At 36.1% G+C, this 27,765-nt stretch overlaps 1 protein-coding gene across 2 annotated transcripts in view; it reads left to right on the plus strand.

The window, feature by feature from the left end:
- The window catches only part of LOC110382330 (protogenin A), a 113,125-nt gene that overhangs the window by 77,164 nt on the left and 8,196 nt on the right, over positions 1-27,765 (plus strand). The window contains exons 2-10 of one of the 2 annotated variants that reach the window (XM_064037765.1): positions 13,701-13,866; positions 14,443-14,570; positions 23,542-23,686; positions 23,808-23,873; positions 24,557-24,749; positions 25,078-25,218; positions 26,866-27,030; positions 27,305-27,377; positions 27,472-27,663. In XM_064037765.1, the coding sequence (XP_063893835.1) occupies positions 13,701-13,866; positions 14,443-14,570; positions 23,542-23,686; positions 23,808-23,873; positions 24,557-24,749; positions 25,078-25,218; positions 26,866-27,030; positions 27,305-27,377; positions 27,472-27,663 (1,269 nt within the window). The remainder of the gene's footprint in view (positions 1-13,700; positions 13,867-14,442; positions 14,571-23,541; positions 23,687-23,807; positions 23,874-24,556; positions 24,750-25,077; positions 25,219-26,865; positions 27,031-27,304; positions 27,378-27,471; positions 27,664-27,765) is intronic. The other variant, XM_064037766.1, reaches the window with a different exon arrangement.

Raw genomic sequence — 27,765 nt, forward strand, 5'->3', positions numbered from 1 at the left:
TGACTAACATCGTTATAAAATACAAAAAACAACAATAAAATTCTAAAGCTTCCATTTCAATTACATAGAACTCCAAATAACTAGAACCTAACTACATAAATGCCTAGCTCAAACTATGACCAAATACTCGCAAAATACCACAGATACACATACACACAGACAAACAAACGCACACACAGAGGGAGTTCTGCATTCCTTCCGCTGAGCAAAATGTCCACTTATTGATGTAGGTCAGTGTTGCTGTACTCTTTGCTCTTTCTAAACCACGTTGTCTGTCTCCGTCTACCCGGGACCGGCCGGTCGAAGAATGTATTGAGCCAGTTAGCATGTTTGGTTCACAAGTTGCATTGCTTTTAGATATTATGACATGAATTCGTGCTCTTTTTTTTGCGAAAAGGGTTGGGTCAGCTGCTTAACTCAAGGGTAGGTATAGAATGCTGTTTATATTTTAGCCGACAATTGTATTTAGTTTATTTTGAGTCAAAAAAGAGTCTTTGTTAAAACCAGGTGCTTGATACTTACTGACTTGATGGTTTTTAATTCGCTTTGTTAGTCAAGATTGCTTTCTGATAAACAACAATTGTATTCTCGCAATACGTTAATAATAACCTGATCTACATATTTGTATCCCTTTAGTTACTATATTTGTCGAAATTTCGCAACGAAATTTAAAGTCCGACATATTTAGTAACTTTGGCAGTTCCCACTTTGACCACAAGCGGTGAAGGGTTAAACTGGTAATAGAGGGTTTCAGTAAGGTGTTATTTTAATTACAATTAGTGTTTCGTGTGGACCCCTAAGTTTACATAGGTTTTATAAACCCTAGGTTTAGGGACTAAGGTTTAATACTAAAAAGGGCTCAAAAGATGACAAGATTTGATAATTTAGTTAATTAGGTCTAACTAATGTAATGTTGAGTAATGAAGTTTTTATGTAGGAAAATGTGATTAGTAAAGATGTGTGGTCACTGAAATACAGGGGTTTTAGTTTCAGTTCAGTCACACACAGTAGGTACATTACTTAAATGTAATAATTCAAGACATTTTTGGTGTTTGAGAAATTAAATGGTTTATCCTCAAAACTCTGTTCTGTTTAGTATTTCAAAGTGTTACTTAATTAGGATTGTATTATCAGTAAGTGCCCTAACTTCCTTTTATGGCTTATTGTCCCTTAGGAACTACAACGCGCAAACGGACAAAAAATAATCTATAGCTCCTAGATAAATGGGTTATCTAAAACTGAACCTTTTAAATACTTAGATTCTAAGTATTTAAAAGGTTCAGTTTCATATATCATCAGGAGGTTCTAAGTCTTAGAACCTCCTGATGATATGAATTCATGGGATCGGACCAATACATACTACTTCTTTAGAAGCGCGTTCGATTAATGTAACCAAGTCATTCAATTCAATCATTGTATTTCATTTAGGCCTTATGAACGTTAAAAATGTAAATACATAAGTCAAGGTCAAAATCAACCCTCCAAGAGTGACCTTCAAAAATGTCCTTCGAAATAAAATATTTTTATCTTACATGATTGAATCGTATCCCCTCCACCTCGGCTGAAAGGTTAAGGGCAGAGAGACGCACCCCATTCTTTTATCTAATGTTGTGGTGTCTCTCTCTGCCATGGGGACTATGGGGAGCTACCCCCTTATTGGTTAATTAATTACAATTAGAAGGTTCTATGTTATTTTTGGACTATGTTTTGTTAGGTAAAGGTTTTGCTATTGAAATTGTAGAAAAACTTGCTGTTTTGTCGCGGTTTCACCCGCGTCAGGAGGGACTTTTTCCGCACCTGGATAAAATACAAGCTGTTATTTACATAGATATTTACAACACAAAAAAAACTATCCTAGTAAAACAATACAAAAAAAAACACTATATCTAACTATGTAAATAAAGTGGAAAAAAAAGCTGTTATTCGGGAAGTTACACAAATTTTTCCAACAGTGAAAGACTTTTTAAATCGGTTCAGCAGTTTCGGAGCCTTTATTGTCTGACTGATCTCCTTATACAACTGACAATTGGCTAAGACGCCATTATTTAGAAAAATGTATTTGTTAAGGTTTACTTATGTATATTTTATACGAATAGGCCGTGTAACCACTTTACCAAATTGTTCCCTAATCCTTTTAGAAACGACAAAGGTAAAAGTTTTTGACGCAGAAAAACCAATTGCGCTATTGCGACACAATTTCATAAAGTTACTGAATATATAGGTTTGTTTCATATTACATACCTACATGGTTTTAAAAACATCTTTCATAACTACTATTAAATATTTTTCCTGTACTAAAATACACGAGGTGTGTAATTTTTTGGTGCCTCATTGAAAACGAACGAATTAAATTACAAATAGAGTACAGTGAAAAGTTCTTAGTCCGCAGCTTTTCCTCCAATTTTGATTTAACCAAAAAGGCTTAGGATTTTTACTTTTTTCCTGGTTTGCCATATAGATATATGGCAACTGAACAATGGGAACTGAGCTTATATACAAAATCCCAATGCAAACGAAACTGAGCTACAATACATTTTCTCATTATTTAGTCCTTACAAAAACCTTATAATTTAGTCATCCAACATTTAGCAAATAGGGTAACATTATCTGCTTAAAGCAATTGTCTCCCCAAAGAACCGATGTCAACCTTGACCGAGTTGGACCGACCCAGCGGGTTGCGGCAACCTAACATACACTCGGGTTCAGACGGGTATAGTGATCGGGAGAGTGATGCGTACTAGTATAGTTACTGGCTCATGTTAGTTACGGAGATGAGTAATTATTAATGTTTTTAAGTTTTTTTTTGTGATAATGTGTGTGAGTGATGGTGTTTTTAATAGTGAAGTTATTAAATAGACGCAATATGTGAAGTTAGAAGTAAAGAATGTTGATTTCGAAAATTCTTTTATGGTGCTCCTGTTGTGTATTAGGTAAGCTTATAATTTAACCCTTTGTATGGAGCCAGATATACTCGAGACACAATTGATTTTCTATTGTTTTATAATTAGCGACATACAAGAAGTTAAGTGCATTTTTAAAGTTACTAGCATGACATTTTAAATTGTTTTTTATGAGGCAAATAACTGAAAATGTTATACCAGCTTTAAAACAAAAAATATACGTTTTGCGGAGGCAAAACGGTACGCAATAATAAATATTACGCGCTCCATACATGTGATATTCAATATAAATCGAGAATCGGTAGTGTCAATATCTCTTTGATACCGATATTTATTCTCAACACAATTGGATCAGTGAAATGGGAGTGCTGAAAATTGTTCCTACCTTTATTCCTCACTTTATATCAAGTTTTTTTAATATTGTTAAAGAGATTTTGTGAAAATGGCTGCTTAATTGTTCAGGATGCATTATTGTTATTGTTTTATGAAAAGAAACACAGATACGTATATAGTGTGAATTTTGACAAAACTATGGACATAGTTATTGTTTCTTATTATTTCATGAATGTAATGAATGATTTTGGTTAAATTATATAGGTACTCAAACATCTTTGGTTGTATAATAAATACAAATGTCTCTGTCAGTCGCACTTATACGCCAAAATTACTAAGCAGATTCATTTAATCAAGAGCCTGAGTAAGGATATAGCCCAGTATCCATACTCACTCCTCAAGTCACAGGCAAAAGCTTACAAGTAATTTTTTTACAAAACAAAAGACAAGCTAGTAAGAGTGTTACACGTTACTAAACTTCGGAACACGTCCAAAACTTGCTATTCCATACTCGTGACTGGAATGACAAACTAGCCCGGATACAAACTTCATACTTTTTATCCTTACCGAAGTTTTATTAGTTGTTGATGACAATATCGGTGGCTGTAATTTTGAAAGTCGGCTAAGTGCTGTACTCGTGTGAACATGGCTTTATGTCTGTTGGCACGTTCGCTCCCGGAAAGTTGAGTAAGGTGATGCGGGTACAGACGGGGATAGTGGGTGGTTTTTGAAAAATTCGGGAAAATGTATTTTTCTTTCTTTTTCCGGACGAAATATTCAAAGGTTAAAAGATATGGATTTCATTAAGTAAGTGGGTTTGACTGCCGTTTTTAATGGCATGAATTTACATTGTGGATAACGAACCCCAATTTGCACATTTACTACACTATTAATTTGCTCTACTTATAGTAAAAAAATTTCATTGACTTTTTAACATGGAAGCATGTCCACAGCCATCAACTAGTCTACTAGTATTTCTTCGATAACAAAGAAAATAATTTACAAAACAGCCGACTGACCAAAGTGGACTTGACAATATAAAATCCGGAGATAACTACAGATTTGCTCAGCCTCATTTGTCGGGACAAAGGAACTAACGATGCCTTCATTTATTTACTCGACAATTGTTATTTAGCCACAATAGTATATAAAAACTAGATAAAAAAGTAAAAAAAAAATACAACTAGATTTTACCATTGTTAGTAAAAAGTAAATGTGGTAGAAATAATATTTTTTTCAGTCAAAACACTTTTTTTGTTGAGTGTACGTTTTGGCCAAATTATATAGCCCTATGTGCTGACTTTGCTAAATGATAATAGTGCGGGTATTTTGTGTGAAATTGAAAAGAAAATGTTTTTCGCATTTTTTTTTATTTGGAGATGTATTGAAAGGTGCATATGTGAGCTTTAAGAAATTGGCAATTTGTGAGTTTTGGGACTAAACTTGGTTATCGTTTATTTGAATATATTTGCATAAGTTGATGATTTTTGACGATATTGACTGTCATACACGTAGCCCATTAACCCTCAATCTCAATTTGTTCTCTATTTAAAAAATGTAGTCTATGCTAGCCTGAGGAAGGACAAAAGCTACTTTTTACCCAATTGCGGAAATACCTAAAACGAAGACTAGGTACCTAATTTTTGCGTGAAAGTGTAAATAAGTTGTACCCTAACATTCACATCAATAATAATTATTTGTGTGATCAATTTTTATTTATCGATATATTCTAGCTACCTATAACTCAGCTAGTCTGCTACTAGATAGAAACCTAATAGGTAGGTGAATCATACTATTGTAACCTCGATTTAAAGAAAGAAAACCACTAAAATTGTATTGTAAACATTCCCAAAAACACTTATACGCTTACATACATCAATGCCATAGTAAAAGCATTACTCTTCCGCATTTGTTCGATACTACAATCGTATACAAAAACACACTTTACTACAAGCTACAAAAATTTCGACTAACATACACATATAAACAAAAACGAGTCGACCAAAAACCAACTTTATCACCACACCTTAAAGTCCAAATTCCTGTAATGGAACTATCACTAGCATGTTAAGTAAACATGTGTGCGTTTAAACAAAGCCTATTGAACGATAATGTAACCTGATGCTCTGTAAATAAAGTCGGGAATTGCGTGGTGATTTCATCAGAGGGGCATTAGCGTGGAATTGACGGGTATACCAGGTCAGGTTTCAAAAGTCCACGAATTTATGGTAGGACCTTGACCTTTTTTGAGGTAGGTACGTTTTGTTTTAATACTGTTTAGGGTAAAAACAGTTGTTTTGTGTGTAATAGCATTTGAATATTACTTACAAGGATTCGAAATATCTATACTAATATTATTAGGAGGTTTTTTTTAGTTTTTTTTTGTAATGAATGAACTCAGAAACTACTGGACCGATTTTGAAAATTCTTTCACTATTAGAAAGCTACATTATCTTCCAGTAACAAAGGCTATATTTTATCCCGGTACGGGCAGTAGTTCCCACGGGACGCGAGTGAAACCGCGGGAAAACTGCAATAATAAAGTGTACATGTAATAAAGTAATTATGATGAATAATTATCAATTTATCGTTGAATGTATAAAATAAAAAGATGAAAATCTATTTATACAGCATGAGACAGGTGCTTGAATAATTGAATTTTTATATCTGTTTTAAGAATTAATAAATCATCTTGAACATGCTTTGGAACTAATAAAATAATATTTCAGTTATTATAAATTATTTTTATAATAACAGTTACATGAGAAAAATCACAATAAATTAAGCATAAACAGCGTGTTTAATGAGTATTGAGAAAATATTAATCAAACAAATAATTTATTAATTACATGTAATAATTAATACCTATAAACTTAGTAATTAATTTTAAACTCATGAGCAGTACTTAATGATTCATTGACTGGCTTAACATCAACGCAATTCCAGTGAACTGAAGTGAATTAAAAGTTGAATGAAAAAGGTATGTATTTTCAAGTCTTCTATTTTCATTCAGCTTAATTTACGTCAGCTACTTTCCTTTTCACTTTCTATCGACATCATCATCGGCCTAGCCTTTTGCCAAGGGTTGGCTTCTAGTCTTAGCGGATGCAGCTGAGTACTAAGTTTTACAAGGAGCGACTGCTTTTCTGACCTCCTTAAAATAGTCACCCTTGCACCCCAATACCCTTATTGACTACTATATTCAAATGACAGCCGGGACCCATTATTACCTATAGTTCCTATTTACAATTAAGAATAACATTTCTCAAAACAAAGGCAAAAAAACCATTAATGGCAACACCCAAAACAAAATACGGACGTACCATCACGTGGACGCCGTACGCTAGAGCGAGAGGGCGCACAAAACAAGGAAGTTAGACAAGGACAAGGCTAGGTAACCTTGACCTGCGCAGTGGAAGCGGACAGCGCCACCGCGCGGCGAGTATCCGAAACTTCATATTAATAACTAGCTTCTGCCCGCGACTTCGTACGCGGATCCTGTCCCTTATGCCAGCGACTACGGGGACAGCAAAATCAAAGATCTGAATCGTCTGATATTGAATTTTACGGGCCCGTTGACTTGAAAACAATGGAATACGCATTAGAAACGTTCCATATATTTAATTTTTGTACTTCAACGGCAAAAGCACAGCAGACTTAACAAAACGTTGAGAACTGAACCGCAATAGACGCGACCATAGGGATAAAAGTAGTGATTCTAATTAGTCCGCATTTAAGTTGTGTGTGGCAAAAATATTACACGTATTATTACGTAAAAAAACATTAAATAGATGACAAAGTCGTGGTGACTTAGTGGAAGTCGTGGTGGTTGAGTGGGTAGAGAACCAATCTCTCAAGTATGAGCGTGCGTCTTTGATTCCAGGTCTGGCAAGTACCTGCCAATGCAACTTTTCTAAGTTCGTATGTAGGTACTTTCTACGTATATTTTGGACACCAATGACCGTTATTTGGAAGGCATGTTAAACTGTAGGTTCCGGCTGTCATTGAACATTCTTGGCAGTCGTTATGGGTAGTCAGACCAGTAAGTCTGACCAGTTTTACCAAGGGGTGTTGGGTTGAGCGGGTAACCGGGTTGTGGAGGTCAGATAGGCAGTCGCTCCTTGTAAAACACTGGTACTCAGTTGCATCGTGACTGGAAGTCGACTCTAACATAATTGGGACAAAGGCTCTTGAGATAATAACGACAATAATAATGAGATATAAGCACCGCAGGACATCTGAGGCTGATGACGGGGAGTAGCTACCCCGCGGGGCTATATATACTGATTTCTCCAGGGAGAGTATACTGTCCCCCATCTCCGGCTGGTCGGAGTGAACCATGACGGGGGTAGGTCTCACGCCTCTGGCTTGGCTTGGCCGTCCAGAGTGGAGTCGCTAGAGCAGGGTTAGTAGCCCTGATCGGAGGATAGGTGCCTCGTGGTAAGTGACCCACAGGGAGCGCGTAATCTGCGTTTAAAATCCGCCGAGGTATTCTCACACTTCAGCCGCTCATGTCCCTGTTGCCCTCTTGTTGCTATTCAGTGACTGATTCCCGGGGGCCCAGTAAGTGAGCTGGCGAAGTCTCCACCTGCAATTTTTACATGTATCTAATACATTGTCATCGGCAGGTGCCATAGTTCCCGTAGTTTCCCCATTCCTAGTCCATTAGCATCCCATCACAATAGCCCAAGTAGTTTTCATCCACAGTTAGCAATGGTATAGCACAGAACCCGGGATTGTCTTTTTTTTTTTAACGACGTCCACCGTGGATTGTCCTTGGGTTCATTTCTATAGTAATAACCGTCGGATAATCGTCGGTTTTGTGTCACCATACCTATTTCATAACATTCGTTCTATACGTTTCAAGAGTAGTATTGCTCTTGAAGTTCCACATCAGGTGTTCCAGATCTTCGATGTATATACGTCAATAGAGAGTGCTTATTAAATTGAACCACTTTTGCAAAAACGTCATATCTTTATATGCTATAGTCTAGCTGGGCTCCTGGGGATCCACATCAGGTGTTTTACATCTTCAATTTTTATAAGTCAACAGAGAGTGCTTATCAGATTGAACAACTTTTGCTAAAACATCACACCTCTATATGCTATAGTCTAGCTGGGCCCCTGGAGTTCCATATCAGGTGTTTTAGATCTTCAATTTGTATAAGTCAATAGAAAGTGCTTATCAAGTTGAACAACTTTTGCTAAAACGTCATACCTGTATATGCTACAGAGAAGCTGGGCTCTTGGGGTTCCATATCAGGTGTTCCAGATCTTAAAATTTATTATCTCAGCTGAAAATGCTCATCACATGAAACAATTTTTGTTATGGCACCATTTTTGTATCTCTTATAGTTTTGTTGGTCTGTTGGTGTTCTGCATCAGGTCTTCAAGTTTCGAAGATAAATTATAGCCTATATGTTGACCAGGCTTAATACTGATACAACAAAGAAAAAATCATTGAAATCCGTCCTGTAGTTCCGAAGATTAGCGTGTACAAACAAACAGACATACAGACATACAGACAGAATTTTTTTTTTGGATTTGTGCTCCATTACTGTTTCTAAACCCCACCCAATTATTATTTTTTAAATATATTCAATGTACAGACACAGTTTTTTTACAGATTTATTATATGTATAGATGTATAGATATAGATAAATGGCGCGAGAAAAATGTCCGCCGAAAATCTACAAACTAGCAGTTTGCCTGCGGTTTTACCCGTGTTCTGCGGGAACTACTGCCCGTTCTAGGGATAAAATATAGAATTCCCGTACCGAGATACTCGCAGATATTGTATCTTTCTAAAGGTGAATTTATAAAATCGGTCCAGTAGTTTTTGAGTTTCTACATTATAAACATTTTTTTTCTCTTTATTATATTACTAGCCATTTTCCAGCAGTTTCAAACGCATCCCGTGGGATCTAACGCCCTTTCCGGGATGAAATATAGCCTATGTTACTCGGGAATAGTGTAGCTTTCCAACTATGAAAGAATTTTCTAATCAGTCCAGTAGTTTCCGCAGCCTTCAGGGTACAAACAAACAAAAAAATCCTCTTTATAATATTAATATTAAATAATAAATGGTGCGAGAAAAATGTCCGCCGGATTTTTATCTACAAATTGACACAATACGTGACGTGATTGCCTTAAAAAATAAATTGTTGGTGAGAAAGGTATTTCCAGTTTTTAAATTGATAGCTTTATGTTTGTTTTTATTTGTGTGAATGAGGATTTGTCGTTTTAACGGAATTAAGTAATGGCGTCGTATGAATTCGATATTTGAATTGTTTGGAGTAAGTAAGTTGACGTCAGTAGTCAGAAGCCAGTAAGTCTGACACCAGTCTAACCAAGGGGTATTGGGTTGCCCGGGTAACTGGGTTGAGGGGGTCAGATAGGGCAGTCGTTCCTTGTAAAGCACTGGTACCTAGCTATCTGCAAGCCGACCCCAAAATAGTTGGGAAAAAGGCTCAGAGGATGATGAAGTTGACGTAAGATGTTTTATTCTATTCATCGTCGTTTTTTGATCCAGTTGACAATCCTGTCAGTCAGTAAAAAAATAAAAATAAACTTGAGTAAATTGACAGCTGTCAACTGCACAAAAAATAGATATCCCTATAAATAGGTATTCTATCTACGAAGAATTCTAATTTAATTTATTTATTTCTGTCTCCAAAGTTAAAAGTTACTAAAAACATATTTTTAAATAATTTTTAAATAATTAGTAATAAAATTAATTTTCTTCGTCCGTTAATAACAAAATTAATTTGCTTAAAACCTTTCAAAAACAAAAGTTTTGTATTTGTTTAATAAACTTAGTAATTTAGGTCTCAAAACAAGTCCTAAGAGGCCTGGGAACGTTTCCTAAAGGTTTTGAACAGATCTCAAAATTTTTTAATAACTTTGATTTTTTGTCAAAATTGGAACCTTTAAATTTTAATTGAATTAAAGATTTCAGAATTAAGGTTCGTTTATTAGGTTCTATTGCTATTCGTAACGGTTTTCAAATTATGCACGGAAGTACCAGGTCCCCTGAAAGCTAAGACTGAAATATCCTATTTTCTATAATTATCTTAGCTAAGATATTGAAACCAAATTACTTCAATAAACTCCTTATCACAGTAACCATCAATAATATTCATAACAAACTCCCCACTTGTACAAAATGGGCAACACCACAAAATGTTAATATTGACCCAGATAGCTGTACATTCATTTATCGACGTCGGTTCTAAAAACTTGCTACCACGTACAACCTATCCTTAGAGCGGTTAACTAACCGGAACCGCTATGAGCACAAATATGTATGCGAAAGATATGCACATTGTTCACGAGGACCCAAGATCGCAACAAATGATGGTCCCGGGTCCGATTCCTAGTACGGTCAACATTTGTGTGATAAACATGCTTGTTGGCTGTGGTCTGGGTGTTATATGTATTTATGAGCATACAGGTATTATTTTTTTAGCAGTTGTGTTACAAGCTAATAAATAGCTTACTAGGGGCTATCCGACCGTGTGTGATAGGTGTCCCGATATATTTATATTACTGATGCATTTTCAATCACATAATTTTCATCACGAAAAATCCTTTTTCATATAAGACGAGGCCTGTGCCTTGCAATGGCTTAGAAAAGGGCCGATGATTGTTTGTACCTTTGTCAAAAGGATGGCACGGCTATGGCGTCTCCAGTTAGTTAAACTCTCCAACAACCTACCCGCATATTCTACGAATTTTCCATTGAAGTTTCTTGCCTTCTGAATACGTAACCGCTGAACATCTTGTGTGGATTACAAAACATGGTTTTATTGTAATGATGTTTGTTTTGAGAAGCGGTAACGTTTTATTGAAAGACAGTGTGGGAACTAAAGGTGTTCGTCAATCGATTCTTCGATTTTCATTGATTGATTTTGTGGACGTGTAAGTATGTTACGATCATGCATAGAGGAAAGCTATATGTAGGCTAATATTTTTCGGGGCACGCGAAGTAGTTCCCATAGGACGTGGCGGAAACCGCAGTTAGTTGGATATGTATCAACCTACTATTTTTTTGCAATGATATGTCACTACTATTCATTTATATGTATATTTTTTTATCATAGTGAATTTCTATATCAATATTCTTTATATTTTAGAAAATAAAAACTCAAAAATAAAACAAAACAATCCTGTTTATCTAGGACCTCTTTTATTAACTAGGTATTCGTATAGTTTTTCCGTTAAAATAACTATTTCTTTTGTTATTATATTCTAATGTTATAACAACTGTCCGTAGTATTAGATTTTTATAGGTCCAGAGATTTTTTTGTGTAAGTTAGACCTAGCCTACAAAAAACTGAACTCTTGTTATCGTACCATTTCGATATTTTTCTTGACTTTCCAACGGCCTTTTTCCCGATTGCAAAAAAGGGTTATGTTTTAGCTCGTAGTTTGTATGTACGTATGTGATACACTTTATTCTTATCTCAAATAAACTTTTACATATCTCATTAATTTTATACATCTATTTAAGCAGTATACTTATAGAAAACGGAGCTTTAGTTCACAAACTCTATGCAAATCAAAACGCAGGAAGCACTAGTATAAAAATAAATGAATTGTCAAGTAATTCAAACGTATTCAAACATTGTGTGGGCAGAAAGAATTTCAAGTAAGCTGTTTACAAAACCCTCAGGCTAAATGGGCAATTTCCTTCAGGACCAAAACTCATTAGGGCAAAACAGTAACGGGTACCTTTTGACAGGATTTAGGTTAAATTCTCACATTTTTCTAGATACCTTTTCAAGTGGGGATTTACTTTGTATTGCTTGATACTTTACCTCATGAAAATGGTCAGTATCCTCTTAGTTAAACGAGATCACAGACGTTAGGAGATAAAATAAACTTTCTGTTTATTTGAGGAATTTTCCACGATACTATTCTGTAGTATTATTGTGAAGATGGCGGATTTGAAATATTATATTTCAGTGTTTAGATGGCCCATTTGTCGAGGAAGGCTACTTATTAAAAGTCAATAAACATTTAACCAGGTTCCCATAGGACATGGGTTGAATCTGGTACATCATAAAAATATACAGTTTTTAAGAACTTTGGATGATCTAGATTTTAAACCTTGATTTGATCAATCGAGGAATAAGGACCATAACATAATAGTATTATACCTTATACCTTGTCATTGCTTTTCTCTTAAACAAGAACGAAGCACCAGATTTTCAGCAGCAATTGTTTTTCCTTAACCCTTAGTAAACTAACTATCGAGTTAGCAAGTAATTCGCAAGCAATTTCCTGGTGTTTGTGAGTTGTTCCCGTTTTTCTATTAGTTTCAACATTAATAGATTTCCTCAGAGCTTGTGACGCCATTTTAATTGTGGGCCACAAAATAACGCCCTAATTGCGCCATTTAATATCCGCTGAGCGTTTGTTTTGCAAATTTTCTTAATAATGAAGTTTTTAGACGCTTTGTTGGAAGTTGAAATTGGATCTAGAAAATTGTATTGTGGTCTAGGATTTTTTTGTTGTTGAATACTTTGGAATTACGGTATTGAGTTGTCACCAGGAACTCATTATCATCTGCTTAGCCTTTTCCCATGTCTGTTGGGGTCGACTTCCAGTTGGACAAAATACAGGTGAGTACTGTATCCGTGTTTTATATGGATCGGCTACCTATTTGACTTCCTCAACCCAGTTACTCGGGTCATCAGATATTCCTTGGTAGGACTGGTGGCTTACTGGTTTCTGACAACCTGTCTGCCAATAGGTTTAATCAGTCGGGATCAACTAGTTCAGTATTTTATTTACGTTAAGAAATAGGTAATTTTACACTTTTCAGCCTTTAGATTTTATCTTCTGCTTTTGATGGAGTCCCAGTAAAACCTGCTTCTAAGTTAACTCCCGGTAAGTTAAAAACTTAACTTAATTAGCCCAAGTTCGCCGTTTCCAAAGGATTTCAGGTTTGTTTTTCTTGAACAATTTTACGCACGTTTAAACTTTATTTTTTTACCATGTTAACTGAATTTTCATTATGTTGTTTTTGTGAAGTCATACAAATACGTATAAAATTTTCTGTTATGAATTTGTTTCATCCTTTTGTTTGATATTTATTGTAAAAACGGACAAGTCTGGAAAATCGTTATTGTTGTATAATTTTGCTATAATTTTTTCAACTTTTTAGCTAGTACTCTTCCAGTAATTTTTAAGGTTTCATTTTTATTTAATACGCTGTATCACGTGAATGTTTTGGTATTAGATTAGAGCTATAGTATAGTAAAGTTGATAAAATCCTAATTTTCAAGAATGAAAAGCGGCTGTAAAATGCCGTTGAAATCAGTGTAAAATTCGGAATAGGATACGTCCTTTCCGCTTACGATAAGCTATTAGTCTCTATAAACTATGTCATTTGGAATTACCTTATTATTATTTATTAGCTTCACATCCAAGATCCACCTTCTCAACCGCTCCTATCTTCAGCAGATGTCCCGATAACGTGGTTGTCGTCCCCGCGCGCTTCGGTGCCGTGTGTGGTGCCGGACGCGGACCGGATCCCGGCGAGACGCCCCCCGCCCCCACTCGAGGCTGAAGACAGGCCGAGACCGAAGCCCTACGTCTGGAGGAAGGGCGATGAGGAGGTTAAACGGTGAGTAAGGAGCCATGATGATAAAACTTAAAAATAGGCTATAAATCAGCCATTTTTGATGGTCAAGATTTGCATAAGACAGCCTCCTAAAACGCCTGCTTTAGACTATTTCCTATGTGTATTCGAAGGGAAACCTAAATCGTTAATTTGGTAGCTTTAGTGAGATACTTCAGTCTGGAATGTTCTTTAGAATTTCTCTGAATCAAGAAGTCCTCAGAGGCTCTTACTTGGAAACGTTCTGTAATATACAGTTCGAAGAATCAGTTAAGGGTATAATTGTGTACTTAGGAATAGTTAGTTATCACTCCAGAATTGGAGCTATTACCTGCATATACCAATTAATATTCCACCAGGTGTCAAGTCCTTAGAAAAGTACAACGTTACCCGGATAAGGCCATTGTGTAAATTAATTATTTATGTCATTGGAAAGTTTATTGCGCCATTTCTTCTTCCCAGAAACACACAAGGGAAAACGGAACAGCCTTTTTCTAACTATCTTAATTGACAGTCCAAGACTCCTAATTTTCAGCCTAAACTATAATTAGAAAAGCACTTTAACCCATGTTCTTGTTGCAGGGTACTAAGCAATGGTACTCTGGAAGTGTCGAAGAAGAAGGACGGTAGCTCCGAGGGGGTGTACCAGTGCACCGTGAGGCACCATGCTGGCCTCGTGCTCGGGTACCCTGTGCAGCTCAAGTTTGCTTGTAAGTAGTTTTACTTGTATTAATAGTGTTTACTGTTCTTTGTGGTAAATTGTACCAGGCTGCGTTTGAAACAGCACTAGCTCTGGTTTTATTTTAGGTTGGTTTAGTTAAAGGCGTCATTCACGTTGCTCAGCAAAAGAACATGAAGATTCTCCTTCTTGGTGCTTATCTCTTCTGTGTACGGAAACTGCATAGGCAATAAGAACAGTATTAAAGACCTGTCAAAATAATAAAGTTCTTAAAAATACCGAAGAATATGTATTAAATATAAATTGACGAACTAGGATAACACGCCGCGACGTTGGATAGCAAGATTCCCTGAACTCCAAAAATCTCATACATTATGCAGCATCAAGTTAATAGGGGTCCTATATCAACAATCATCTATCTCATTACACTCCGTAAAGTAATAAACTCAATACATTACACTTGCTGGTAAAAAAACAAGCAAGTGCGTACATCGGGGAGGTCGCTTCTATCAACAAACATTTACATAGCTCGCACGGGTAGGCAATTCTGTTATTTACTTAGTTATCTTCACTGCTGTAATATATTATATTCGTTTGTGTACAGAGAATGTTTACAGAATTTGGTATATTGGCACGTGTTAGTTAAAAAATTCGGGAAACTGGATACTAAATTGAGATCATTTCAAGTGTCGCTTTTTCCGAATTTGACGGAAACTGTGCCGCGTATCCGGATAAAAACCAGGTTTAATAGTTTTAGAGTACTCCAACAAACAAACAATAAACTTATCCTCTTCATAATATTAGTTTAGATTATGATCTCTACAGATACCATAAGTTATAACATCAAAGTTATTTAGAACATCTTAAGATCCTCAAGTTACAGCCGAACGGTTACGCACTTCATGAATAATCTGTCAGACTTCATTATTGTTTGTTCCTCCTATTTTGACTGGGATCTGGGAACTGGGAACTTAGTTATTTATTTAGGGTAGAACTAGTTCTGTTTATACGAAGTGGCAGTTTCTGATTGTCCCGGTTTATAGTTGGGTAAGTAATGTGTATATCTGCTTTGGATAACATTGATTGTTGTAGATTTCTGTTTGAGATCGTCTTCATCATGTTTTGAAGTTAATATAGGTTTAATTGTAGTGATATGTCTATTTTTGTATGTAAAACATGTGCCCGAAAGATTCTCTTTTAGAAGTTTTCTTTCGGATAATTTGTAACATCATCATCATCATATATCTAACCATTTCAAAACTATGTTGGGGTCGGCTTTCAGTCTAACTGAGTGTCAGTGTTTTTATGGAACGGTTGCCTATCTGACTTCCTCAACCCAGTGTCCTGGGCAATTTCAAAGCCCATGGTAAGACTACTAATATGTGAAATTGTTTAATTATTTCTATAAGGTTTATCAGATTTATAACATACATTTAATGTTGATAAATTGGTTTTACAAACTCGTAGTAAATAGGATACCTTTCTTATAAGTACGCGTTAGAATATGAAATCCCATTATAATAATTCCCAGTTCACTGAAACAGTAAATCCCTAGAGTCGACAATTTATACATTTGCTTCACTCTGACAGTTTACCAACAAAAGCAAATTGTTGCCTATTATACAAGGGTTTATCTAGGAGAAATGATCTAGAGTTGTGGTCGTACAATAGTTGGTCTCGTCAGAATATCCTTGCTTATATTATTTAGTGGGAAATTAAATCTGTGTGTATGTCTGATATGGTTTCGGAGTATGGAGTTGGATTACACTTTGGGGAATCATAGACGATGTTATCCTATTAATAAGTGATTTCTGCAAAGTATGATTGCAACACATACAATGGAAATTAAATGCTGTCAGAAAATTTCACATTTTGCAATATTTTGGATTTACCAAAGAAGACCTGCACAAAGGCAATTGGAAAGTATAATTATAAGAACTGAAGTAGACAATTTTTCGACAGTCCAGACAGTACTTTGACTTTGATAGGGTACACATATCGACATAAATAGATGTAGAAATTCCCCAAATAGGTAACTAACAAAGTATTATTGTAGTCAGAGGACTGGTAATATTTTCAATAAAAACGTGATTCTCTATTACATTTTCTTTTCTTCCAAAAAAAAAACAAACCAGTACGTATAATACTTAGTTTTCAAGCACATAAGGTGTCCTAATTCCGAAGGGACAAGCAACTGAAAAACCAGTGTCCAGTACTTTTGGCCTGATTAAATCTAGGCTTAATTTTATTGTGCCCCGGTAATCACCGTTACTTTTGCAACAATACCTATTTGACAAGCTAGTTAGATATCCTTTTGTTTTTGACCATTTTGTATCTTTTGGGTCTTTGTTGTGCTGGTGTGTGTGTGTGCGTGAATGTGTGTGCTGATATGGTATATAAAAAAGGTTTGTATAAAAGTGTCGGGTTGGTTATTTTAACAATTAATTTCATTCGTGGATGATTATGACGTTCGATGTACACTCAAAACGGTACATAAAACATACGGCGTACATGATATAATAATTTAACAAAATGCTTGGTCTTTGCGAAATAGAAATAAGATATTACGGGAATCGGGAGGATCGTTAAATGCTTCCCTTACTTATTAATTAATTAAACATTTTTATTAATCAAATAAGTACATAAACACTCACCTAGCAAGTAAATGGGCATAAACATCCCAATATTTACTCCGAACCGTTGTAAATAAAAGTTATTTACACAGCTTCGGAAAATTAGAGAGTAGGTACAGCTATTGACAACGTTTAAAAAGGTTAAGAGCGATCGCACACTACAATCTTTTAGTCGGCCGATAGTTGATTTGGGCTCATAAAATCAGTATGAAGATGAATGAAACGATGGATACACACGAAACAACGATCAGGTATTTATTCGTTATCAGACCGACTAAAAACTTTGATTTTATTCACGACTTTCTAAAAAAAATATGGTTTTCCTACCAACGTTCTGACAGTCGACCGACTAAAAGTTTGTAGTGTGTGCGCGCTCTAAGAGTGGGTGTTCTAAGGGAAGACATTTTCTGCCTTTTGTTTATTTTTATCTGATCTTTGAAGCTTCATTTTGCGGTAATTTCAAGGATGGGTGATCATTTCCGTTGGAGCTCGTTAAATAACAGCCGTAGGGTTCGATGAACCTAAGATTAAGCAACGCTTGGTGCGGTTGGTCTGCAGATGTGTGATTTTCTATGTCATAAAGAGTTCCTCAATTTTTGAGAGGCACGTAGTGGGTCCTTTTAGTCACTTGAATATCTTAGGCAATCTTTACGGAGTATATACGAAAGCTAAAATATCTGATAACCTATTTTACCCGCAATTTTTGGACACACACTTAAATATTTTGACGGTATCTCTTCTCTTATTGACCTCCTTACATTTTTCGTATCTCTTAGACATTTTTTGCGGCCTATTTCACAACAAACAGAACTGACATTACTTACGGAAGCCGGCAAAAGACGCGCCTATTTTCGTACACACGAAGAAAACACCATTTGACAAACAAGTTGTTATTTTCCTCTCAGATGCTATCGGGATACAGGTAGAATTACTGTCTACCCGTCTGATAAATCTTGGACGACAGAAGGGTCTGTTCTTTGGTAGATAGTGTAGACACTCCCGTTATTGTCCTAAGTTATAAGCTAGTTATTCACGCTAGGATTTATAAGCTTCTTGTCTAACCATCTGTCTTTGTTTATTGCAGTTGGGTGTATTAAACCATTTCCTTAGGCCTTATGGGTTATTTAAATAATAGATGGGTGGAAGTACTCCATATCTTGAGACTTATAGTTTGGTTATATGATGTATGGGACAAGTTCTTGTGAGAGGTTTATGAGAATGGGTTTCAGGTGATTAATTGAGGTCTTCCGATAGTTGTTTAAGGATGGAGAAGTTCTTGGCGTATCAAAAACACATTTGTAGTTTGGTCAATTTAGGTATCCGAAGTTACAAGCACCCAAGTTATATGATAGTTGGTGAGGTTGTTCAAAACACCATTGTAAATGAAATTTTGCTGTTCGAAAGCTCCAGGGGCAACAAATTAAGCGGACGATTATCGAGATTTTTTTTTTACTTGAATTTACCCCAAAGACATTTTATCGAGCGGTTTCTAATGCTACAGCAAAACTACGTAGGAACTATTAAATGATCTTTGGTAAAGCGTACATTTTACCTGAAGTCTTTGACTGAAGAAAATCAAGTTATATCTGTAGGTACTCAATCACAAGCGTGCCTTTGATCTCAATTTCATTCAATTTCAGTATCAATGACATACGGGACGAGAATGCAGACAGTTCCTACAAGATTCTTGTATTTTAAATGGTTAAATAATGTTCATATTTTTTGTAGAGATTTTTATTTTTAGGAAGTGTTCTTCTAACGTGCATTGAAATTGGGTAAAACTTTTATATTAAGCGAATATATCGTAACACTTACAATACAATGTTAATATTTAAAAAAAATGGCTTGTTAAAAATCAAGACTATAGACATCTGTACATGCAAATGTGTAGATATGTATGTTCTATCTGAATAAGTATAAAAAATCTACACCTCGCCCGCATCAACCGCGAATCCAGTGTGTTTACAATATTAATAGTCAAAGGTGTCCCCACGTTGCTTGGTTGTCACCTTTTGAAATCACAGCCCATTATCATGCCTCCTCGACAGAATCTACTGTCTAAATATGGTACTGTTTCATCAGCTTTTATTTATTGATAAGACTACGATATTATAAATGGTATACCTATATCTTAAAGGTAAAAAAAGGGATGTTAAGACAGCCGTATGTAAAAGAAACAACTTCTCGCGGCGGGATGAAATGTACCCCATAGGGTTAGTGTAGGATTTTACTACATAGTAAAATAATTTTAGGGTTTGTGTTTATTTGTTCAATACACACTTTTATAATACCTAATTGTTCAGATATATTTAGACAACACCTAGGTTATGTATATAGGTATGAATGATACATATTTAAAAATAAATAAAGAGTTCTAGATAAGGTTTGTAATATAAAAATATGCAATTAGCAATTATTTTGTTTTCGTTGCTTTATCAGTGGGTAATGAATGAGTAATATAATTTATTATACAATTATTTAAAAAATCTTGGCAGGTTACAACAAGTTTTAGCAAAATAATATCATGTTGTTTACGACTGAAAAAATAGGTAAAACTAAAAATTTTAGGCGTTTGACCTGAAGGCTATCTAAATATTTGAATGTTTGTTACTTTGTGTTTTGAACTAAACAGTTTTAGGTTATTTACCTCGACATCTAATTGTCAGTTGCTGGAAAAAAATATTCCTAAGATAACATGTAAGTAAACCTTACGGGGATATAGAAGGTCATATTTGGGTATATATCTACTAACTGTACGGTTCAGAACGAGCATTAAGTATCATTATATTTGCTTAAATAAATGTATTATCTTTCTTATTCACTTTTTCACAATGCAACCCTTAGCATAATTTGTAGAAAATTTGGCACATGTAATTGGAACTGCAAAGTTTTCCTATGAGGGTGAAAAGTTCACACGATTTCCATGCCTAGAAATTAGTAGTCATTATACAAAATAACGCCTAGACAATTTAAGGAAAATTACAACGTACTGATAAGTATTACTTAATACCTAGGTAGCCACAAGCGTAGGTACCCTAGATAACTTATAACCGTTTAGATACTAAAATTATATTCTGCCTTGAATAATTTATGGAGCCTCGACAACCCGCGCCGACCTTATTTCTACGCTACTCAACACGGAAAACATATTATAAATGTTATAATTATGTTTTATCAAGAAATAGCTTGTTTTCTCAATATTTCTGGGGCGGTATGGTTGTTTTTTTAGAGTAAGGGCCAGGTTACAACACTGCGATGTCGAATCGTTGTTCGCGTACATTTGTTCGCGAACACAAAATGTCGGCGCGAATCCACTGCTAGAATATGTTCGCGTATAAAGATTGCAGTGAAGTGGACATTTTAGCAATGTTTGCGTGCAATTTGTTGCTGGTTACTAGTGGGATTAGCCCAGAAGAAATATTCATACCCATAGTAAGCTGTCATGCATCACTTTATGAAATGTATCTATGAACCCAATGTTTTGAATCGTAGTAAGGTCATTGATCTACATGAGTTTTGAAGTGGAATAAAAGGGCGCTCTATGTATATTGAATTCATGGGAATTCTTAGATTTCATTTGAATATAATAATAAGAGTAAACGTTTTCTTAAGCTACTCTGAGTGTAAGTTAAGAAAACGTTTTTATAAAATTTCAACTGAGTTTAAAAATACATGTTGTTTCGATAAAAATTGAGATAAAAATAACATTCTTAAATTGAATGAAAATAATTAATGATATTGTTTTTTTACCTAATTAATTATTACCAAAATAGATGACACCTGAACTGTGTTATCAGGACTGTTGTTATTTTTGTATGTTTGTCCAAGTTCACGCAATGAAGTATAGGTACATATAGGTATCTACGTAGTAACCATGAGAGATCACCTTTATTGACAAAGATACATACTTATCTGGTGGAAGAATTGAATTAAACTCAACTTATTTTTAAATTTATTTCAAAAAAGCCTATGAAAACGTTTTTCTCATGGGGAAGAACTGGTAAAAAAACTCCATAGACAGTCTCTTCAAAACAGCAAGTGTTTATTTCTTCCTTTCGTTTTCCTTTACTTGAAAGGGATGCTTGCTGATACTATTATTTTAAGTATTTTTTTTTATCTTCTAACTTTTTGCTCGTGTTTATCTTTAACCCACACGAAGGGATATCTGCTCATATTTCATTGACCCAATTTTCTACATAACCTCGATAATTTTGTCGAAACACTTCCCGAAAACGAATATAAATCAACACAAGTGCCCTTGTTTTTCCCTAGTATATCGTTATATTACTTAGAGCATGTAACCAACTGGAGACGATATTGTCGTGCCTATCGCCTTTGCCAACGATACGAGAGCACCGCCCATCTTCTATTCAATAAAAGGATTTTTGTGTGTATGTGGCGCTAAAGGCTCCGAAACTATTGAGAAAAATTTATTTCACTGTTATGAAGCTAGATTTTCCCAGTAACATAGGTATATTTCGTCTGGGCACGAATAGAAGATCCCCCAAGATGTGGGTGAAACTTTGGTAAACAGCTAGTGCATGCATTTTATTTATACGTGTTCGACAATTATGTCGTGACCAAGCGTCCCAATGCGTATGGAAAATACATGAATGATCTATCGCTATCACATTTGTTACGTTGCCTCTGCGCGTGATTGGGCAGACTTTTGTTTCTGTTCAAAGCGTCTCCAGTTGGCAAAATACTCTTAGTTCATGCCTATGCCTACATATGTTGTATAACATGCCGTGACACGCGAGTTTGCTTCACAATCAATCAAAGCTATGGATAGCGATACAGAGCGATATTCGCGCCGACATGAAGGGTAGACAATGATTTACCGTTGTGTTAACAGTTGATTTATACTGCCAGGTTGTTCAGCCTAGATTAGGAAGTACTTGGTGATATTTGGTGAACGAAAAATCTGTTGAAAGTCGGGTCGTATTGTATATCCCATCCATCGACTACACAAAGAAGTAGTTTATATGAGACGCAGTCTTATGAAGGGGTGTTGAGTTGCCCGGGTAACTGGGTTGACTAGGTTGGATAGGCAGTCGCTCCTTGTAAAGCGCTGGTACTCAGCTGCATTCAGTTAGACTGGAAGCTGACCCCAACATAGTTGGGAAAAGGTTACAAGATGATGCAGCTGACATACATTGTCTTCAAGTTAGAACGCTACTGACCTCATGTGACCTCAAATCTTCAAATAAAAATAAAAACTTAGCACTACCCAATTTCAGGCTCCTGAAAATCTTGCTGGATATAACGTTTTAGTATAATTTCAGTCATGACGCAAGCCTGTAGCGTTATGGGGGTAGCCATCAATGTTTACGATATGGGACACAGGCAGTTTTGGCATTCCATACTCTGAAGTTTTTCCGTAATGGTATAGCCTATTGTTAGAAATACTGAAGGACTAATCATATTGCTCTTTCAATAATATTAAGAGTGTGTGGGAATACTGTAAACTTTTAGCCGGTCTATAGTTTTTTGGGCTCATAAATCTTCATGAAGGTGAATGGTAGTACGCATATTACAAATATCAGGTATTTAGCCCGTATCAGACCGAATAAAAACATCGATAGAATTTTCTTGAAAAAAAAAAACAACTACCTATATATGTATATACTGCAGTGTGTCTTTTAAGGTTTTTTTTAGAGCAAAAATATTGTCTATGAAATAGTATTTCGCATCCATTTTCTTGATGGTAAAAATTCAACCATTTTTTTTATCGGAATGTATTATTCATCTGTATGATAGTTCACTCAAATGAGAAGGAATTAAGAAACCAAGGAGATCCTAAAAATAGACCTTTAAGCGTTCGAATAGGAAAGTTTCCTATATTTAATAGGAGTGCGTAGGATGATGCTGCGAACAACCTTACATTAACGTTTGAAGTTTCATCTTGAATTAAACTTTGATCTCTGTTTACACCGCAGTTCTGATCTTTAACTTTTGGACTTTAGTAACAGGTTTGATAATTATATTCTACGTTTCCTTTGAGTTTAAATACTTAGTTGTGAGGAATTGAATGTCACCTGTTTCAAAGCGTATTTCCGCGTTCCAATAAATAGCAAAATATATTTCAAAGCTTTTCTTTATATTTAGAAGTACAAAAATAATCTCTTCCTGGACAAAGTTTTACTTATCATCAGCTTATTCCCAACTATGCCGGCTATGGGTCGGCTTCCAGTCTAACTAGATGCACCTGAGTATCAGCGTTTTATCTAAGGATCGACTGCAGCTGTTAATAAGCGTCGACTTTCTTCTTATTCCTCTATACCAGATTTTTATCAGTGGCCATAAAAATCTTCCATTACGTTACTTCTATAACCTTCGAAGCTCATCACCATGCTTTATCTTTTACAGACCTAGATAAGCAGTTCTCGGTGCACCCCGAGAACGCGACGGCATGGCGCGGCCAGCCCTTCGTGCTGAACTGCAGCATCAGCTCGGGTCCAGCCGCCGCCATCTCCTGGCAGAAGGATGGAGAGCCTTTGCCGCAGAATAATAGGTATGTCCTTGAGAATTTGTGCTGTACTGAAACATTAGCAAGTTCAGCATTGTTCCAACAGGTTGATGAAAATGGGCGCTTGCAATTTGGTTGAAATGCTCATTATTTTTTTTTGTTTCAGATACACAGTGCTGAAAAATCAGCTACTTATCACGGACGTGACAGGAGAAGATTCTGGATTATACAGGTAAATACATCAAGACTATAAGCTACATAAGCCAACTGATTTGTTCAGTTTTTTATTGTCCAACTTGCATACAAAATCGCGGCTACTCAAATACAGCTTACGCCAATATAATTCGCTACGAAGTATCTGTGATGCATTGCTACGAGCTACGCCGTAGCACACTGCTACGCGATGCATTCTTGCCAAGTCACATTTCATTCGATAAAACAATGCAACTCACTATAACTTTAAGAAATTATTTCTTTGCTAACATAATAAATAGGAAATATTTGTTTGTTTGTGTCCTAAAGGCTCGGAAACTACACTGTCCCCGAGTAATATGGTCTATATTGTGTTTGGGTACGGGAAGTCCCCCCAGGACGTGCGTGACAAACCGCGGTAAACAGCTAGCTATCTTAAACCATGATTTGTTCTTCTCACCTATTTATTTGAAATATTTACCGTCTTACCGCAAAAACTTTTTAACGTCAGTTTAAGACTTGTCTAAAAAATTGTCAAATTATGACGTTGACATATGGTTCATTTTGGAGCCACATTTTTTTTAGGCAAGTGTAACAGTGTTTAAAGTTTTTGTAGTAAGGCCATTACAATTTACATATAAAACATCTATTTAATATTATTATAATACATATTATGTACACTTTTTCTGAATTAATAATATTATTAAAAAATCTTCTCACTAGATGCAAAGCAACAAACTCCCACGCAAACAGAACGAGATACAGCCATGAGGGCAAGCTGCAAGTTGAGGAGTACCCGGGTAACCCGGATACCGACCCGGCTATGCTGCCGGTCCACCATGAGAAGGATATTGCAGTTCCGAGGGGCAGTACCGTTGTGCTGCCTTGTCCTGTCACAGGGTGGCCTAGGCCTAAGGTAATTTAATCATAATTGTTTATGTAAAAACTACAAAGAAAACTTTGCAAAACCTGTTTTCTTACGGTTATAAACGACGATCCCAATGCGAAGTAAATCTCTTTACAGAAATTGACAATCAGTCAGAGGAATATCAAAAATTGCTAAATAGTTTATCAAGTATCTGCGTGATTGAAATTGACATTTCAATTCGTTTATTTTTGGTATTATACAGGCACCTAATATAATTATATTGTATGTTTCTTTATGTCAAGCATAGCTAACTGGCAAATACCATATACCTCTATTCTCCTATGAGAACTAATGTAACAAAATCCTCCTCTTGCAGCTAATATGGGAGTTCTCCCAACCTGGCGAGAGGACCAGTGAGCTGGAAGCCACAGACGAAGTCCTGATCCTCCGTGACGTAGGCCCTGAGCAGGAGGGAGTGTATACCTGCACTGTTGAGGGAAACAGCGACCTGGTGAAGGTGAGTAGAAGACTGAGAATGGCTAAAGACAGTTAAACTAGGGCCGGTTAAAGCCCCTATTAAATTCATTAACTTACACTAAGGACATGATCATCAGCCGTATTCAGTCCATCACTGAAGACAGACCTTTTATACGGTAATCCGTTGAGATTGATGCATTCCTGTTCATAGTTGACGCGAACGTCATTGCCCCTGCTAGATATTAAAAAATAGTGCGATAAAATGACGGAAGCTGATGAACATATACAAAAAATATATTAACGTGTAGAACCTATTTTTTGGTTGTCGAAATACGCTCTATTTATCGTAGTTTCATTTCAATACTTATTGATTTTTTCACGTTTAGAATATTGTTAAAATAACCCAGAATTACGAAAAAAATCTGTATCTAAATAGATACAGATTTTTTTAGTTAGATAAAATATCTAACTACATCGATTGTACAATTAATCGTTAAATCGTAATAGAAAGATAGATATAACCTATCTATTGTTTAACATCGTACTGTTGAACTGTTCGCCTGAAGCTTACACGAGCTCGTGAAAGGTGAGTACACATTGGTAAGGTTCATATGTTTTTCATTCTTTTACTACATATAGTTAAAATAAAAAGGATGACATTTAAAAAATGAAGGTTTTATTGAAATATGGTAATAGAATCGTTTTTATGGTACTTCCTCTGCAACCTTGGTCTAGGGAAGATCTACTACTAGCCTGCGTTCGCGCACTAAAGGTTGCAGTTTCACGATTACATTATTTTCGGACCTAATTTGTTACGAGAGCAAGTAGACTAGAAGAAGCATTTGTGTACCTACGACATAGTGCCGAACATGGGATGAATCTTGCCATAAGAATACTGCTGGGAACCAGTTAAGCTTATCGAGTCGATTGTCTTTTGTTACTTGAACAGTAGAATGTAGATTAGTTTTATTATTATTCGTATTTGAAAAAGTTTTATAACGACAACGTATGTTCACTTCTTTCTGTAATTTTATGAATATCTCACGTACCATGTCACTCGTGCATCACACCCACAAGCAAATGTGTACTCAGCCTAAATTAGGCAAACAGGCAGTCTTATCATGTAATATTTAATTCAAATTAAATAAGGTTATCTATGTACGAGCTCGTAATTGCTTTCAGGTTTACATAGAGTATATAATATGATGTTTTCTCGAAATATCTGTATGGCTTGAAGGCATTTTGTGTTAAGAATTGAATAGGTACATATATATTGCTTTATTTAACTGAATGTTAACCTAAGGCGTATTTGATTATTGTATATCATATTCCGATATTTGATTCTGTTGTTGATAAGGAAATTGTTCTTTTAATACAATGGATTTGTTTGCTCCCGTTTTTGTGAGCAATATGATATGGTATCGCGTTTGTTTTTCTGAGGAATTGAGTAGGGATGTTTACTATGAACATAAATTGTACTTACATGTCTGATATTGCGTAAAATTTTCCATGTTGTACTTGGAAGAGGTCGGCAACCATTTTACTCACAATACAGGGATGTATCCAGAATAAGATAATTATATAGATATAACGACTGATTCAACTGCCAAAATCCACCAAAGATTTAACTATCATCAGTCAAAAGATTCTTCCTTAAAAATCCACTTACTCATCTTATTCTCCACAGACGTTCGCCGTATCTCTAACAGAGCCAGCCCGCATTACAGTGCACCCCACCTCTAAGCAGACCTTCAGAGCGAGCACCGTGCGATTCAACTGCACGGCTGCCGGGAAACCAGCTCCTACCGTCACCTGGTACAAGGATGGGAAGCCGCTCACGCTGGCTGGACGGGTGAGTGGTTGGTTACTGAGGATTTTCTAGGGCTAGTGGCTAGGGTATCTACAGGTAACGGGGCGTCAGAATCTCTGTCACTCCTATTTTCCCTCGAAATAAATATAGAAAGTTGTTACCTAATTGTTACCAGTCCCTTTAACTTGCTACAAATTGTTGCTTTCGTGGTTTTGATTTCGAGGATTTTAGTATTATGGTGTGGCTAAGATATTGGGTTGGATGCGAATGAAAGATGTGTTTTATTTTTCACTAAAATGAGTCTATATCTTTTTAGATCGTGGTGTTACCATCAGTAGATGGCAAGCGACTGGAACTTCTCATCAGAAGCGTGACCTCAGAAGATGCAGGTAAATAGCGTCACAAACTTTTTTTGTCTGTCACGGGCAGACCTCATGTTTTGCAAAGATCATTCCATTATTATGAATCTTTCTTGTTTCCCAGGAGTATACCAATGCTTCGCGCAGACGCCGCACTCCACAGCGTCAGCGTGGGCCACGCTGAACGTGACGGGCGCCGGCGCCGCCGCCCCGACGGGCGTGACGTGCGGCGCGGCGGGCGCGCGCGCCGTGCTGGTGCGCTGGCCGCGCGTGCGCGCTGACGTCATGGCCTACACTGTGCAGATCACTACTCCTGGTATGTTACTGTACACTCTAGGCAATGCTCCATTCCGAGAAATATATCGTCCAAGGGAATATATTGTCAACGAGAGTCAACTAGAATGCCCGCCCCAACAGG

The sequence above is a fragment of the Helicoverpa armigera genome, chromosome 14, assembly GCF_030705265.1.
Source record: "Helicoverpa armigera isolate CAAS_96S chromosome 14, ASM3070526v1, whole genome shotgun sequence".
Classification (NCBI taxonomy): domain Eukaryota; kingdom Metazoa; phylum Arthropoda; class Insecta; order Lepidoptera; family Noctuidae; genus Helicoverpa; species Helicoverpa armigera.